Genomic DNA, 17,487 nt, shown 5'->3' with positions numbered 1-17,487 from the left:
CAACATTAATGGCAAAGGCATCATAGATGTATCACAGACATTTTCTCATGATATTGTGAATGAAACCAGGGGAAGTTGAACAAAAATGATGCCCAGAAATGTGTATTGTGAAAAAAACATCCCCAATGAAAATGTAAAATAAGGGTAGACAGGAGAAGGTAACTGAAAGCTGAGATGCCAAGTGAGTGACTGGCTCATGAGCGTGGTTGGCGCTGGGCAGCTCGTCTTGCAATGCCAATTAAATCTGTGTGAAACAGGCAGCGTACTGAAAGTGACCTTGTTTCACACTTAATTTTCACATCAAACTCAGCTGCAGGTGAGTCGTCCTGTTTTATCACACTGATAATATAAAGGGACACGGAGACTTTAATAACACTGCCATCTTTATTTTAACACAGATATAAAGTCATTTTTGATGTTTCTGACTTGTACAAAAAAAGAAAAAGCTATATATAATAATATTTAAAAACATCTTTAGCAAACATATCTCTACATCCCTTATTCAGTAAGTTGTAATGCACATTAAATGCAGTTTAATGGCTCCTGTAAATGTTTATGTGCTGACCAATCGTCATAATGTGTTCACAAAGCAGCATAATGTGTTTTAATTACAAACCATAGTGTTCAATACGTGTTTTGTATGTTTTCTACAGCCACTCCACAGTATATCTACATCAGTGTTGCTGGCTTTGATTAAAAATATCTTCTCTTTATTTATCAACAGGTCAAGCTTTTCCGAGACGATTCGCCAGATGAAGCACTAATGAGAAAACTTGACAACCATGACTGGACGACTCCTTAATCCCCTCAGAACCACATGACATATTTTCCAATCATAGTGTTCAGATTCAGTCCCGATAGTTGTTTCTCTTATTCTGAAGCCTGTTGTGTTTTGTTTGGCTTTTGTTATTTTAATGTACTTGTAAAGTACTTTTTTTGTAATCACAGTCCATGCTGACGCTGTGTGTTTTTATGAAGAGTGTAATAAAGTTAAAAAATGTAAGAGGAACAATGTGAAAGGTGATTTTTTTAATACATATATTAAAACCACTACATAATAGTTAAACTTTCTTTGGGCATTTGAAGACGTCGTTGCTCTGAGGTGACGTGTTGGGTCTGGGAGGAACAATGACGGGACGCGCACGATCCATCCTCACGTTGTAGGATTTAGCTGCAAAACAAGCAGAATGGGAATAAGTTAGGTTCAATAAAGAATTTAATTCATGAATGACATTTAGCATTTTTGTTTTTTTCATGCAAATGCCAGTTTCCATTTTAGTGAAGTGCAGTTTTCAAGACATTAACACGACATGGGCTGTAGTGATTCATCAGCAACCACAGTATAGGTATAATGTGCTCACTCCATTGTAAACTGGAGCTGTAGATGAACGGACACCACCCTCAATCACATTGACATATGCCAAGCCCCACCCCACCCTAACACACACATGGTTGCAGTTAGGCCCTTTCAGACATGATGTGAATAACAAATGTCCTGCAGACAGACAATTGAAGGATAATTTGCTCTTTGGAAAATGGGCAAATAAATGTTATTATTATAAACAGGAGATATGTAACCAGTAAACCACAATGTGCCACATCAGTGTGAAGTTCACAGCTTGAAATCTGAATTTCAGTGAAGAAAATTTAGTGAAACTACACCCTATATGTGTTCAAATGAGTTATGACCCTCGTGCTGGTGCATGTTGACTTACATCTTGAGAAGACGTAGTATTTGTAGCCGTCTGGTTCTGTGTTGTGAGGGACGGACACAGCAGCTGTGACGGTGGAGGGGAAACCTCTCCAGGACGTGCGGATGTTAATGGTTGGACCCAGAGCAGACACTGGAAACAAAACAGAGTGAATTTAGTGTTTAAAGGAAACTTCTCTGATTTCTTTCCCTTTCATTTTAATCTGATTTAAAAGATCAAGTTGTTTTTTTAATATTTTCTGACAACACTTGCTCTCAAACAGCTTTAACCCCATAAATGTCACACGGGTTTGTTTACGAGACCTCTCTGCCTCTCTCAACCTCCGCAAAAAACATGACTCACTTTTTTCAGAGAACTACATGTGTTGTAACTAAGTAAAGTAAACATGTTTATGTGTGTTCAGCAAACACACACACATACACAGTATGGGAGCAAATTAGGAAAGAAAAGGCAGATTATGCAACACAAGGTCGACCCTGGTTTTCACAATGGTATTTTGTTTAAATTTTAAAGTTGTGGTAGCACCTGCTTGTCGAACCATCCGGTGGTGGACAGTGTAAACTGTAACCTTGGGCACGCTTACGACCATACCACCCTGAGGACGCACTACCTCGACCTGGGGTTTCCTGCCACATGTTGGATTGGTGCCAAACTGGTACGAATATTTCTGAACCGAACCGCCTGCAAAACAGCAAAAGAAATGAAAATGTTAAACAAAACAAAACAAAAAAACAGTTTATTGAGTCTTATGAGGTTAGGAAAAAAACACATGACACTATCGATCTTCACCTCTCTTGAAGAAGTAGACTGACTCTGTCCTCCTGTGGTACTGAGGCACGGACAGAGCGGCTGTGATGTGGCCCCGGAGCCCCTGAAAGCCCGTTTCAATCACTTGAGGATACCCAGGGTCCAAAACATCATTGTCAAATCTCCAGTACTTGGGTCCCTGCAAACATCACATTAACACATTAAACCTCAGGCAGACAAAAAGGTGCAGAGCTCAGGGGCGAAGAAGAATTACAGCCCAGAGGGTCTCATCTTTTAAATCCCTCAAATCCTGCGCTATCAGATGCATGAGCCTGATGGAGTGTAGCTACCTTGAAAATGTAGGTTTTTCCCTGGCAGTTGCAGCGAGTAAACACGGTGTCAATGGGGGAGGGGACGCCCCACACTTGTGTGATGCCTTGAGCTGGACCTGGCATCCTATTTCTGTCCAAGAGCCAGAAGTAATGACCTGTAAAACAAAAAAATAATAAATAAAATGATTCTGAAGCTGTATTAGATTCTGTAGTTTTAATAGGAACGAGTAGCTCTAGCTATCAGAATAAATCTATTGTTAAATAGCTGAGTTGTAGTAGTAACTCAGGTACTTTCCACCACTGCTCTCTTGTATTTTAATTAACACGTATAATAACTCTCTTTGCACTAACCTCTGAAAACCGCAACTGTGCCGTTCCTGAGTGTGGTGACTCCGCCGACAGGCCGTCCGCTGCACAGGTTTGTATCGTTACTGTCATCTGGAGAGGAGAGAGAAGAGAGAAAAAAGGCCACAAATTGCATGAGGAAACCATCTGTTTGGGGTAAACAAGCAATAAGACGGAGTTGCTGGGTGTTAAGTGTAGTTAGTTTTTCCAGGAGTTTTCCTACTTTGAGGTTTTTTTTTCCCACTCTTTAAAAAGGATCTGAATTTAAATTCCAGTTTGAAAGGCTGAAAGCCTGAAAAGAGCCACGCCTGTCACTTAATATTGTGGAGCAGCACTTCGAAGGAAGCTTAGTTCACCCAGAGGCAAAGTGAGAAAACAACTGAGCCCATAAACCTACACTAGACTACAAATGTTAAAATGGTAAAAGAAAAATATGTTTAAAAGAAGACAAACTAGAGGCCTCAGTCTTTGCACTGACTCATTTAAACAGATTTGATTGTTTTTTTGTTAAAGATCTGGGTCAGTGATCAGTTTTCTTCAGGTACCTGCTTGAAAGCCTCTTGTATCATCTACAACCGGCTTGGCCTCAGGTTTGGAGAGCGGTTTAGCCGGAGTTGGTTTAGCCGGAGTTGGTTTGGCCGGCGGTGGCTTGTGCTGCTCAGGTTTCTCCTGGGGTTTGGGTTTGCTCTGTTCCTCCTTTGGTTTATCACTGGCTGCTTGTGTCGTGGCTTCCTCCTGTGCTGCAGCTGTGGGTGAGGGGATGTCGGTGGTGAGGGCATCGGGCTCTGCTGCTGCTGCTGTGGTGGCGTCCTCTGGGTTGGTCACATCTGCATCTGGGACAGGTGTTGCATCTGCATCTGGACTGGGTGTCGCATCTGCATCTGGACTGGGTGTCGCATCTGCATCTGGACTGGGTGTCGCATCTGCATCTGGGACAGGTGTCGCATCTGCATCTGGGACGGGTGTCGCATCTGCATCTGGGACGGGTGTCGCATCTGCATCTGGGACAGGTGTTGCATCTGCATCTGGACTGGGTGTCGCATCTGCATCTGGGACGGGTGTCGCATCTGCATCTGGGACGGGTGTTGCATCTGTGTCTTCCTGTGTGAGGACTGAAGCCTCTGGCTCGTCAGAGGAGGCTTCGGGTGTTTCAGTCGCCTGTGCATCAGGAGATACGTCTTCCTGCCCTAGTGCCTCCGGCTCTGCGGTGCTCGCTGTTGGAGGAAGCTCTGTGGGAGCGGCTGATGTCGGGTCAGTGGAGACGGAGTCTTCTGCTGTTGTGGACTCGGGGAGAGTTGTATCTTCATTTGTTGAGGTGGCGGGGTCAGTGACATCTGGAGGCAAACAAACATAATGATCAAATCTTACATTTGTAGTAAGACAGGACATCATGTGCAGATGGGTATAACCTGCATTAATCCATAGAGCAATGTAACAAAAGCAGATTCTTGAATGGATTAACAATGAAAATCCTTTGATTTGGTGTAATGACAAACAAAAGCTAATAAAACTATTGGGGGCATGAAAATCCTTTAGTATAGCACCTCTGCAATAGCATATGCAGAGGTAGAATATACTAGGACATGTAACTCTATATAAATCACATAAAAGGCATATGTGACTTAGACTCTAGTTGATAAACTGATTAAATTAAATTAAATAATATCCATTTATTCATATTTTCCATCCATTTTTATGCCAAGATAATAATTATGAGAGAAAGAAAAGAGAAATTTTAAATAATTAAGAATTAAGATATTTATACTTGATGGGTGGAAGATGGTTTCTGTATTATAGAGGCCACACTGTCATCAAAACACCACGTCAGAGGTAGTGTGCAGGTATTTGGAGAACCTGTTTGCTAAAGAGCATTGAATCTTTTAAAAACGTTCCTCTAAATCTCACGCACTGTACCTGTGCTCTCGGTGGGGGGTTCTCCACTGGACACGTGGGGGGTGGTGAGGCTGTCGTCGGCCTGCGTCGGTTCATTATCTGAGGGAGTCGCCTCCGTCGGAGGAAACTCTGTAACTGTGTCGGTGCTTAACTCCAGAGTGTCCGGCTCCAGGGTGGGATCAGAAGAAACCTGAGGATCCAGGAGGTCGGATGGAGTTGATCCGTACCCGCTGGTGCTGTCAGGGACTGAAGTTGCCCCCAAGTCATCGTTTTCAATAACCTGGTTGTTTATATCTACAATAAGGAGACGAGGGAGGAGAATAATGTTGTCACACTCGTGAAAAACTCACAGGAGAAAGATCTTTTCTTCATTTAATATCCAAACACATTGTTCCTCACCAACACTGGGATCGTCTGTTGGATATGCTGTTAGATCCTCCAGTGGAGTTAAATTCTCATCTGTAGGAAAAATGAGCCATACATAATTTACATAAGTAAATGTTCAGGTTTAATACAAATATCCTTTTAATTACTATCTTCATTGTCCCTTCATTTGTTTCCTCGAGCTTTCACATCACTCAGATAGTGACTGACCAGACGGAAATGTCACAACATCTTCCTCCTGAGAGAGAAGTGACAAGGATGCGAGACTATCTCCACCCACAAAACTATTCCAGGCCAACTCCTGAATTAAAAACCACTAAGAAAATGTTCTGTCAACGTTTCTTGGCTTGGTTTGGTGCTTTCCTCTCTCTTGTGACTGAGCCTGTGCCCGTAACCCTCCTACACACTCATGACAACACTGCTTCCTTGTGTTTCTTCTGGCCGGAGACACCAATTGCTCTTGGCCTGTTCTGGTGAGACTTGGCCCTCAAAGCAAACCACAGCCACAGAGCCGCAGTGTGGTAGTCGAGCGTAAACAGCCTCCTAACTCCTTGCTGTCAAACACTTTGATCAGAAACAGCTCATAATAAGATTCATCAGTTGTTGGCTGCTGACGCTGGAATTAAATTTCGAAAGCATAGTCGTCACCTTCGTCGTATCCCTCGCTGAACGTCTGCTCATCGGCTTCACTCACAGGTGGCTCTGTGGGAAATTCATGAATAAATGTTAAGAGAGCTGAACCTGTAAAAACACATTTTCTTTTCATCCTAAATGGCTGGAAATGTTGTAACAACCAAACCTTTAGCCAAGAGAAATACCTTGGGGTTTGTTATCTTTTACATTATCACATGAACTAGTCTTCTGTGGTGCTGTTGCACTGGCTGCTCCACTCATTTCTGCTGTAGTGATTACCGAGACATAAAAAATATGGTCAAAACCTAAACCAACTCATCGGTGCAGATTACTGCATGCGTAACGTTGCATGCTACTCCACATGCCGGTGGACATGCACAGTCGCCTTGTCACGTAATTCCTGGCTCCATTGCACTTCACCAGTCATGCACATGGACGGATCTCAACTTGGTGTGGTTATAGGTGCATGATGGTGCAACCGGAAAAAAAAAGAAAAAAAGGCGAGGGCTGATTTTAACATGCAGCCATGCTTCCACAAGACCATCACTGTATCATGGGACCACATTTACATGACTAGAAGACAACACCAAAGATGCATGACCACTTATTATGGCGATATGGAGAGTACAACACTGTGAAGGAAGGTTAACATGCAGACAATAATACACACACATACACACAGAAATACACACTCCATCATGCTGAATGTGTTGGGCGAGGCTTACCCTCTGCATCACAGTGGCCTGCATAATCTTCACAACACTGCTTGTACTTAACGCAATCAGCATCGCAGCTACACAGCCGGCCTCTCTTGAAGGCTTCTCCACATCGACCTAAACATGAGGTTTCTGTTGCATACAAACATAACAGATCAACTTAGCAGCCTTGTACAAAAATACTACACTGTGCATGATACTATGAGTAATATTAAGGCATTACATGATATATTGCTCACTTCAGCAATGGGGATTAGTATTAAAAAATAACTGAATCAGCAACACATCGGCATCTGTAGGGTGAGTTACATTTTCTGGCAGCATGACTACATCAGTAGAGAAAAGCCTCACTTGTTGTGCACTGAGATTCAAAGTCTTTGCAGCACTCTCCATAAGACATGCAGGTGTAATCACATTGGCACATGTAACCCCTGTAGTACTCGCCACCGCATCGTCCTTTGCAGCTCACTGTGAATTACACAGAGCACATACAGACACAAAAAAATCAGATGGCAGCATTTGAAAATTGTGCACTTGAGGGAAGACTCTGTAAATAATAGTGATATAATCGCAAATACACTGATTTACAGAAGAGTGAGTGACCCTCTGGTAAATAATTATCAGCAGAGTAAACATGAATGAGTACAAGCACAGGAAACACAGAACACCAGGAAAACCCGTCTTTACAACACACATTTTTATGTTTCTGGCACTGAAACAGTAAAAAAAAAAAAAAGATAATGATGATAACTGAAGTGATTTTCAACAAGTGTTACACAGATTATACTCACACTGAGCAGCACTGAAGGTCACAGCACAAGCCAGCAGAACAACAGCACACAGTGCAGGAGACGACATCCTCATGTTAAACTCTGTAACTGAGGTTGAAAAAGGGAAGAAATCGTAGTGAATTTACATCCAGGGCTGAAATCCACAACGAACAACAAGAGTAGAAGAGTTGAAATAAAGAGCAACCACTCACCTTGTTGAGCTCCTGTCCGTCCCGTCTGCTGCTGAGGGTTTGACGCTGGCTGCTTTTATGTTCTGTGGGAGCACGACTGACTGACTTGGCTTTAATTGGCAGATCCGGTCTAATTAAAAGTGTGATGATCTCAGAGGCTGCAGGGAGGGATCCTCCAGTCCAGACCATGGATCCAGACACCATGAGTCCCCACAAACAGCTGGAAGCACATCAACACACATCTGTGCCAGACAGACAGCTGACCTCACACACTTCTGAGCAAATGGGTGAGCTGGACACCTCGATGTCATCACAGACTTGGGTTTGTCAAATCGATACCATATGGACACGGTCTCATGAGGTAGCTGAAGTCAAGTCATAGTATCTTTAACTACGTGGGTCAGTGGAGAGTTTTACTGTTAAGTCTTTAAAATGAAAAAGGTGCAAAAAAAGCATCCATGTTTGTTTAAAGTCAGGTAGGGGACTGTTTCTACGGTTATCTGCCATTAAAACCATCGTGGCCTCAGTTAGTCCCATTGTTTACCATGATGTATAAGTGATACATACAGATTTTTTTTATGTCTCAGTGGCAATAACACTCTACTGTATATAAACATTCAAGTATAAGCCTTGCATTCAAATTTTTAATATAAGTACTGTACATATTACCACCAAAATGCATTTATGTCATCAAAAGTGTATTACATTAGTGTTATTGGGAGCTATTAAGATGTATTTGAAGCTTCTAATCTTTCTAAAATAATTTAACTCAAAATTGTACTTAATTATAGCCCTTCAGTATTTGCATCCACCACAGCGAGGTAGTTTGTAAATTGTGATGGAGAAACATGGGAAGTAGTCTATAACTGTATGTGAGGTTACAGTCATCCATGGACAAATACTTTGTGTGATGATATATTGTCTATGAGTTTATATACACTTTAGTAACCTGCTCAGGACATTGACCTTTTATGATAACCCTGTTTAACTAAAATCTCTATTTGGCAATTAATGCATAACTGTTAGTGTAGAGTTTGGTTTATTCTGTGTTTATTAAAATATTACAAATATAGCAGTATTACTTTTCCTCTACATTAACATTCTAGTTATCAGAGCAACTATTTAGGCTTAAAGGTTCAATTATATATGACCCTTGAAACCCCTTATCCATACATTACATTTATTTTTTCTTCTCTTGTCTTATTTGATTTTATACACTTTGAGAGTCTGAAATGCAAAAATATAAAACAAAAAAAAACACGAACCAAAGCTTTAAGAGAAAGAAAAAAATAGATAATTTGATAAATTGTTCTTCTAACCATCTCACGACCTCTTTATTTTTCTTGGAGTTCCTGCTGGGAGCATCCTGACCTCCCCTTATCTACAGACTGATGAACTTTGGCTGTGGTTGTCTTTAAGGTCAGAACAGACTTCCTGTACGTTTCTTTCATTACCCAGGAACAATGGGGCTGAACTCTGTCTCTCTGCCAGACCGATTACTGTGCTAATGTATTTTTATAAGTCAGGGCTGGTCTGCACTCTGGGTATTTTGTGGTTGGGAGTGTTGACGGACCATATCATGCTCATGGTATTTCCCCACCCGTGTCATCTGTCCAATTAAAGCAGAAAAGAGCTCATTAGTGCATTTGTGTCAAGGCAATAAAGACAACATGGTTGAGATGACTGGGCTGAACTAAACAGTCAGGTAAACACTAAGAGGAAGAGTCCACTCAACAATTCATCTACTGCAGCACCATGAAAAGAGGAAGTCTCAAGGCCTTGTCAGATTCATTTGAAAAGCACTGACCTGAGAAGTTGACGGGGTCGAGCTGGAGTTAAGAAAGTGAAGTTGCTGCGCCCCCTTGTGGCTGCGAGGCTGTCTGAGTTTCCTCTCTGACCTGCAGGATTTAACATCTAACAGCTCAAGAAAAAAACAGTTTCTGCTCACGAACGCTGCACATTGTCAGTCAAGTCTATGGTCGTGATTAAAGTTTGGCAATTAAAAGTTTTTGCAGTGTGGGAGTTGTCACTTACTGTGGCCTCATTCACCTGTTAAGCTCTCTGGTGTGTGCAGAAGCTGCTCGGTGCTTCAGACAGTTTATGAGGTATAAGCCTGCTGTGATGTAGCCCAGAGGATGAGAGAGATGAGAAGGACACACTGTCACTGCCTAATAACAACAAAGAGCCAGTGGTGCAGCTCCCACCTAAAAGACTGACACGAATTCAATAGTCAATAATGAACCTTTTTTTCTCATTTGCTCTAGTCTGTGGCCTCGGTGTTCAGGTAACATCCCATAATACGTCTCACTTGAGTGTAAAGACCATAAACTATCCTGCATATCGATATCATACAGTGGGGAAAACAAGTATTTGATCCCCGAGTGATTGTAAGTTTGCTCCCCGCAAAGAAATGGACGGTTACGTTTTTACGGCAAGTTTATTTTAACAGAGAGAGACAGAATATTAACAAAGAAATCCAGAAATTATCTTAACCTTCATTTTTGCAAATCCAGTTCTTTAAGACACACGATTCATTGATTGACTGAATATTAATGGGCAATTATTATTGTCAATTGATAGTTTGAGTAGTTATTTTTCTCCTGCTTTTCAGTTGCGAGAATTAATTTGCAGATTTTCTTTATCTTTTATGCAGATCAAACTGAATATCTTTGGATTTAAAACTGTTAATTAGAAAAAACAAGAGCAGTGATAAAATTAGCATTGCAAAACTGTAAAAGGTGTTTTTTTTTTTACCAAATGTTTTAATTTAAGATCTAATTGGTGGATCAGTTGCTAATGGAAATAATTACTAGTAGCAGTCCTGTCACTGGTGTCTCAATTTCCTTTTTAAGAAATAGTCATTACACTTATTATTTTAATGATGTCTAAATGTTTTCGTCAATATTATCACCTGATCAGTGCTGCATTGCAGTTTGTTTTGGGTGGATGTGTTGTTCTTCTATTCTGTATCCATCTATTCATACTACATTACTCACACTTTTTTGCTTTAATCTGGATGCTAAACTAAATATACAGAAACTATTGACAAGATGATTTCCTAATACATCCAGACATGCAGCAGCTCTGTCCCTGATCTCCTCCCCTGCGGTCCAATGAGCCCACAGAGCAGCAGACACTTGGCACAGAGAGGACGGCCAACAAAAGGCAGGAACATCACTGAGGCGAGGCACAACGCACTTATTACCACAGATGGATGTCACACACAGAAGATCTCCTGCAGGGAGGGGACGGGCGGACCGCTGAAGAGGGGGTGAAGTCGGCTCGTTTCTGTGGATTCAAAACTGTGTCGGTGCTTTGTGAGCTGTGGCTTCCATCTTCAGTCTTGGCAGCCGTCATGACGCAGCCTGCTCAAGCAGTCTTAAGCTGATCTGAAGGAGCTCGATGAGAGGCAGAAACATGGAGGCATCCACACGGGAGAAGAGTTGATGCAGAGCATGTGGGTGTACACACTGGGCCTCATTCAGGAGATAAATCTTGTTCTGGTCATCTTCTATGTTGGAGGAAATCCACAAATAGAAGCTCAGTAACTTCCTGGTTGTGTGCAGAGAGTGTCTGCAAAAGTTAACATGCAAGAGTCGAGCTGAAAACAGGAAATAACACTAGAATATGTTGAGTAAAAGCACATCGCTTTGCTTCATTTGTCTTTTCAGTTCAACTTGAAACCAGGCTTAAACAGGCTAAAGAAAACTTGTGTGACTGATCAGACAGCTATGAAATGACCTGACTAGAGAAAGTCCTTCATGTGACATCTGCAAAATCTATCTGGAATAACCAAAGTGCCTGTCACGGTGTGTTTGTTTCCAGCCTACTGATGTGATGAATGAGATCATGATCAGAAAGGACCTTTAGAGGGAGACAAATGAAAGCGTTTCAGAGCTTCTGTCTGAAGCAACCACTCATGCAGGATAAGAATAGGAACGCCAACAGGTGGCAGAGACTGATGATTCCTAATTAAAGTCAACAGCTAATTTCATTTTATTTGCGAGATTTTTCACTGTGGATTAAAAGCTCAAAAGATTATCCTCCATATCATTTGCAGATGGAAGCAAAGCGATGCCGCCAATCAGACTGTTTACAAAAAAGACGGGGTTTGCTTATTACACCACTTTTCTGTCACACGTCACACTCCTGCGGCTCAATCTAAATCTGAAGGTGGAAGTGATGGTGATCTGATCTAACCACCTCAGCTTCTACACAGGAAATGCACAACTAACATTAACCGTGCGCCGAGCTGCTTCGCTGCCTTTGACATTATGTTCTGCTGCACCCTGTATTGATTTCAATATTGCATCACCAAGCATCACATCGAGCATCAACACCACCAGCGGAGGACTCTCACAGCTGATGTCTTTGATGTGTGTGTGTGTGTGTGTGTGTGTGTGTGTGTGTGTGTGTGTGTGTGTGTGTGTGTGTGTGTGTGTGTGTGTGTGTGTGTGTGTGTGTGTGTGTGTGTGTGTGTGTGTGTGTATGTGTATGTGTGTGTACAAAAAACACCTGAAAGGACATATGAAGGTGAGTCATAACAGCTGTGCACGTGGCAGGCTCAACCAAAACACCAGCTGTATGTATGTGTTGCTAGAAAGTAGACACATCTATACAATGCAAATGTAATTGAAACAAGTTATAAAAATGACTTACAACTGACCAGTGTCTTTATCAGCTAGTCTTTGTCCAGCCGCATCAATTTAGTTGTGTTGTAAAACTTTTATGGGTAATCATGTTTTCTTAGTTGTCACACTGGTTTAGTGGTTTCCCTGAAGCTGTATAGGTGTTTGCTGACTATAGGACAAGTCTTCCCCACAGATGAAAAAACAATTCAACAAATAGTTTGTGTTTTGGTCCTGAGTTACACCTGTTGTGACTGTAGTGACAGACGATACAGCCTTCTGCTTGGTTCATAGAAGACAATATGATAGGTGAACTTTACCAAAGATAGAGCTGTTTCTTCTGTGTGTTTCCTCTTATGACCTCTCTTGCCGCTGCCCTTTTAACCTCTAATACAAACCAAACGGTGTCAGTCTCAGATTGCAGAAAGCCCTGGCAGTGATCCTAAAGTTCCAGGGTAAATTCAAGTGCAATTTGTGTATTTAAATCTGAGTAAATCATGCAACCAGAAAACCACATGGGAACTTTTGCATTTGACACATACAGTAGGCTATATAGTTCCTTATCCAACAGGAAGCTGAGTAAATGGGTCAAGAAGAAGAACTTTTCCTTTATGAATAGATGTGAAAAGTATTTGCTGTAATTTACAATGAATTGTGTTCTGTGTCATTATTTGTAAGTATTATGAGGAAGTGTGATGTAATATAAGGCTTGACACATCCAGATGTGTAGCTTTGGATAATGCCACTGACTTTGGACTGGGAGGCAGCTGGGGTTAAAATCCCACTGGCTGGTGTTGAGTGAGAGCAAGAAGAAGAAGAAGCTGTCATTGTTTCCCTGTTTGAAATAAATAAAATATGGTAGGTGTAAGTCTATAAAAGAGTGGTCAGGAGCCAGGAGCCCCCTTTCAGTATTTTTCAGGGGGCCCAGAATAACTAGCAACAGCCCTGACCAGGACAGTGACCTCAAGATGACCTATTTCACCTGTTGGGGTCGTATATCCTCTGAATAAGTTTTCATGCACATTGGAGTTACGCTTTTGATGCTTATCTCAGTTTTGAGCATATCCAGAATTAATGTTTACACAGGACAAACCTAATGATCCTTTACCTCTACCCTGGTCGTTGATCAGCCTACATAACACCAAAACCAACGAACCAGGCACGTTCATAAACCTGTATAAAATGGCCTGTTTACATGCTATAGTAGGCTACTTATCATTTTAGCAGGCATATTTAAGTTTTGTAGGACCAGAGTAAGATCTAGTGGGCGATATGACAGTTGTTTTCTCCAAAATGTACATAATAATGGATAATAACGGCATGTTGAGGGCTAAAGCTGTGAGGAGGATGTTGTATTTATCCATTTTACAGTAAAGTGGTTAAAAATAATAGAAATATGTCTGTTCTTTTGTTTTTTATTTCGCCTCCAAACGCAGAAGTCCGTTACATGTTAGATTTTACTGCCTGTGTTATGTGGGCGTTACCTCTTAGTTAATTAGCCAATCGTATACTTGTATGCTCTCTTAGACCCGCCTTTTTTTTTTATGGTTGCTATGCCTACTACACGTTCCTTTTAGATTGACGGGCGGGGCGGCCAATCAGAGTGGAGCATGGGGGGCGGGACTCTGGAGCGGCACACTGGAAACTGCCTGGTGGAGGATTTCTACTACTATGATCAAACCGCGCAGGGTTGCACGCAACTAGCAGCAGAAAGACCGGGGGATGGAAAATGTACTATAACCGCTGCTGGAGAAGTCTTTACCGGTAAGAAACTCCTTCCTCGTCTCAGTAGCCGCTCCGGTAACACGTGCTCGAAACACTGCGCTAATGGCTAAGCTATAAAAAAAAATATCGAGTTGAGTTGGTCCGAGCTGGGGCTGTGACATTGTTGAATTGAAACTGGCAGCAGTGCATTGCATTTGTTTGACACATGAACGGAGGGAAATAACCACTAACGCTGAAAGAAAAGAAACTTAGGAGAGACAAGAGGATATTGGAGCTTAAAATCATAATATAAACCCACAATATGCACTTTGATAGATATTGTCCAGTGCCACAAACCGAAATATGTTGGTGTATTTTATTTATTTTTATAGAATTAGCATCATCTTCTGCCCGAGGTGGGTCACGGTTTGACTGGACTGCATTTTTGGTGATGTTACTGTTTTATTATCTGACACTGTGGTGTGGTGTGTCTGATAAAGAGGGAAGATAGGACTGAATTAACACTGGTCAAATGGTCCACCCTTTGCGTCCTGAGACATGTTGTCTCCTCTAGGTTGTGCAAGCTGTCTTTGTCTCACTTGAAAAGTTTACAAGATCAAGTTTATAGTCTTAGTTTTACATGATTCTCGAGGCTGCAATGTAAAACCATTGCATTATTTTGCTTTTTTACAGTTGACAAACATGTATTTTATGGTCAATCTTCAATTCTTGGTGGTTATAATGTTCAGTTTTTGTTGACATACAGAGAGGTGTATGTATTAGTGCTGCACGATTAATCTAATCGCAATCGCAATCGCGATGTCACGCCGTGCGATTACGTAATCGCACGAAAGAGTGCGATTGGCGATTTAAAGTACATAAATGTGCGACCGCGTGAGCCTGTAAACGGGACTTTAACTCCTGTAGTGTGTGGAGCAGAGCCGCTAATGTGTGCAGCATAGCAGACTCCGTCAGTAGTCATGTGACCAGCAGGTCTGATCACGTGACTACCCAGCTGGCAGACAGCGCTCCGTGTGCTGCAGGACCGTCTCCCCGTGATTACAGCAGGTGTGGAGCTTTAGCGTCACGGAGCGAACTGTGTTTTCCTCCGCAACATGTGCAGTGCGTTTAAAAAACGAGGAGGTATATGCCTGTTGGGGCGAACGACCAGAAAGCTTCGGTGTTTGGTTTTCTTTTAACTGTCTTTTTTATTTATTTTTTATGGTAACAGCCACACTCATTTGCCGTCTCCTCTCGTCTCCTCCGTTGTGTGTGTGCGCGCGCGTGCGTGCGTGCGTGTGTGTGTCTGTCTGTCTGTCTGTGTCCTACCTGTGTGCTGTGAGAGGAGGGAGGGGGGAGAAAGGCATTGTAATAAATGATGGCATCGCAGTAGACTATGAAACTGCACAAAAAGTTACCTATTTTTATTTAATACAAAGATACTGTAAGGAAACACTTATTATTTGAGAAATACAATTCCTAAATTATGGTTATTTCCTGTGCTGTGCTTGATAATTAAGCAAATAGACTCCTTACAGCATTAATTTACAATATCGTAATCGCAATCGCAAATCGCAATATTTTCCACCATAATCGCAATCGCACATTTTTATCAAATCGTGCAGCACTAGTATGTATCTGTAGACAAAATAATAGAAACACACACAAGTATGATGCAAAACCAACTGCAGACTCCAGACTGACCATGCAGTTGAAGCAACATCCCTCCTAAAGCAGTTTCAACACAAACTGAACATTATAACCCTCATGAAGACAGGCTTTACTGTTGGACTGCATCAGTTTTTATTTTCATGTACCTGATAAACAAAAAGCATCTGTACCACACATTTACACATATACAAATCCTGACATATCTGTGATCAGCAATGTAAATTAGACTCATGTGACTCTAGAGGTATGAAATAAATGGGAAATGTGCAACAATGACCATAAACTCTTAACTATTTCTGTATTTGCTGCTGCACATAACAGATAATAGACTTATTATGGGCTGTTTGGGCTAGACGGAGAGAGAAATGTTCATGCTTTCAAATATAAAACATCCAGTGTGAGTTCTTGGAGGTATGACAGGTATTTGTTTGCTTCAGTTGGAGACTGGTACCTAACTTGGAGACACCCTGACCCAGCCTTTGTCGACTAACTTCAGAAGAATCAGTTTAAAGACATAAACATTTAATTGAATGGGTTTTAAAATGAAGATTTAAGATGCAAGACAGTATCAACACTGGATCTAACTTGACCAGTTCTGCTGTTTTATTTTATGACTTGATATTCCTCACCTGGTATGTTCACACTGTGTCGAAATGAATGAAATAGTAGATGTACCAGAGCAGTTTAGTGCAGTTTGCATCTTGTTTAGGTTGTTTGGTAGCTTGCAGCTATAGCAGCAGTAGTAATGAACTTGTCACAGTGTCAGTAGTTGTGCTCATACAGACTCATCCTCTCTGCTTTGACTGGATTTGTTATCTATAGGTTATATTACATTAAGATTACATTATAAGTTATATTACATTTGAATCTCCAGCTGTCTGGATCTGTTGAGCGTTCATGTTGCTCATTAGTCTTTTTATTATGTAAGAAACATCACATGGGCAACGTTACAAGGTTAAAACTGTGATTTCCGTCAAAGGGGTTATTAAAGATGCAATCTTTGATCTGAAAGAGAAGCTCTGCTCCTCAAATTAAAGTAAAAGATTGGAGCTGGACTCTGAAACATGGTTCAATATTTATACAGCAATATATAAGATAATTATCAGTGTTATGAAATATAAGCAATGTTTGTAAACATGTCTAGATTTTTGAATGAGATTTTTTTTTTTTTTTTTACAAACACTCAAAATTCAGATTATTCATGTCAATAATACCTCAAACCTTTACTGGCAGGAGTTTCGCATGTGGGTTTTTACCGTTGTGTACTCGTCCGCTACCACAACAACCCAGATTTAAATGAAGCCGGGGACCTTCGCTTCATGCCACCTCCTCTCTCTTCACATTTCCTGTCACCGTCCTGTATCCAATCAGAGATGTTATAATGTGGAGAGACGTGGTAAATAGGTCCAGGTTATCCATTGTTATTAGTCAGCCAAAGAATGATTAGACTCAAACAGCCTCAAAAACAAAAGTAAGCTGGTCATTTGTGGTGAGTTCAGGGTTTTTCAGGGAGGCAGTTTAACCCACTGCATCACACCGAGGAGCTGCAGCTGCTGTCTGGTTGCATCAGGGCAATCACACAGGAATTCCCCTTCGACTGAGACTTGTTTAGTTTTTTTTTTACTGTGACATATGACTTAATTTCCACAACAGCTATAGCATGAGCCACTGTACCTTCATTGTGGGACCACAGCAGCTGTTTGCATTGAGTTGGTTCGACTGCTGCTCAGTCTTTTCATATCACAGAGTTTTGTCTGTTTG

At 41.4% G+C, this 17,487-nt stretch overlaps 3 protein-coding genes across 5 annotated transcripts in view; 2 read left to right on the top strand and 1 right to left on the bottom strand.

The window, feature by feature from the left end:
* Nucleotides 1-858, top strand: part of tprb (translocated promoter region b, nuclear basket protein) — a gene marked incomplete at its 5' end in the record, with an annotated part of 28,964 nt that extends 28,106 nt beyond the window's left edge. For both annotated transcript variants that reach the window (XM_083970242.1, XM_083970241.1), the window contains one exon: nucleotides 725-858. In XM_083970242.1, coding sequence (XP_083826368.1) covers nucleotides 725-756 — 32 coding nt within the window. In that variant the 3' untranslated portion in view covers nucleotides 757-858. The remainder of the gene's footprint in view (nucleotides 1-724) is intronic.
* prg4b (proteoglycan 4b) lies at nucleotides 363-7,970 on the bottom strand. Of its 2 annotated transcripts, XM_083970243.1 has the most exons (15): nucleotides 7,745-7,970; nucleotides 7,554-7,640; nucleotides 7,114-7,230; nucleotides 6,772-6,894; nucleotides 6,232-6,312; nucleotides 6,062-6,115; nucleotides 5,429-5,488; nucleotides 5,051-5,323; nucleotides 3,682-4,470; nucleotides 3,143-3,229; nucleotides 2,810-2,946; nucleotides 2,502-2,658; nucleotides 2,238-2,393; nucleotides 1,716-1,844; nucleotides 363-1,171 (listed from the first exon to the last, which is right to left on the bottom strand). In XM_083970243.1, the coding sequence occupies exons 2-15, from the start codon at nucleotides 7,624-7,626 to the stop codon at nucleotides 1,062-1,064; spliced, it is 2,346 nt and encodes a 781-aa protein (XP_083826369.1). In that variant the 5' UTR covers nucleotides 7,627-7,640; nucleotides 7,745-7,970; the 3' UTR covers nucleotides 363-1,061. The 2 variants fall into 2 exon arrangements, with proteins under 2 accessions (XP_083826369.1, XP_083826370.1); XM_083970244.1 differs by lacking the exon at nucleotides 6,232-6,312 and having other exon boundaries at nucleotides 365-1,171; nucleotides 7,745-7,968.
* Nucleotides 7,971-13,989: 6,019 nt separating this feature from the next.
* The window catches only part of fcho1 (FCH and mu domain containing endocytic adaptor 1), a 73,956-nt gene continuing 70,458 nt past the window's right edge, over nucleotides 13,990-17,487 (top strand). The window contains exon 1 of the mRNA XM_083969963.1: nucleotides 13,990-14,115. The gene's annotated coding sequence lies outside the window, so the exon portion shown is untranslated. The remainder of the gene's footprint in view (nucleotides 14,116-17,487) is intronic.

This window comes from Trachurus trachurus, assembly GCF_905171665.1.
Source record: "Trachurus trachurus genome assembly, chromosome: 4".
In the NCBI taxonomy this organism is placed as follows: domain Eukaryota; kingdom Metazoa; phylum Chordata; class Actinopteri; order Carangiformes; family Carangidae; genus Trachurus; species Trachurus trachurus.
The sequence above is the reverse complement of the archived record's forward strand: the minus strand, read 5'-3'. Positions and strand labels throughout refer to the sequence as shown.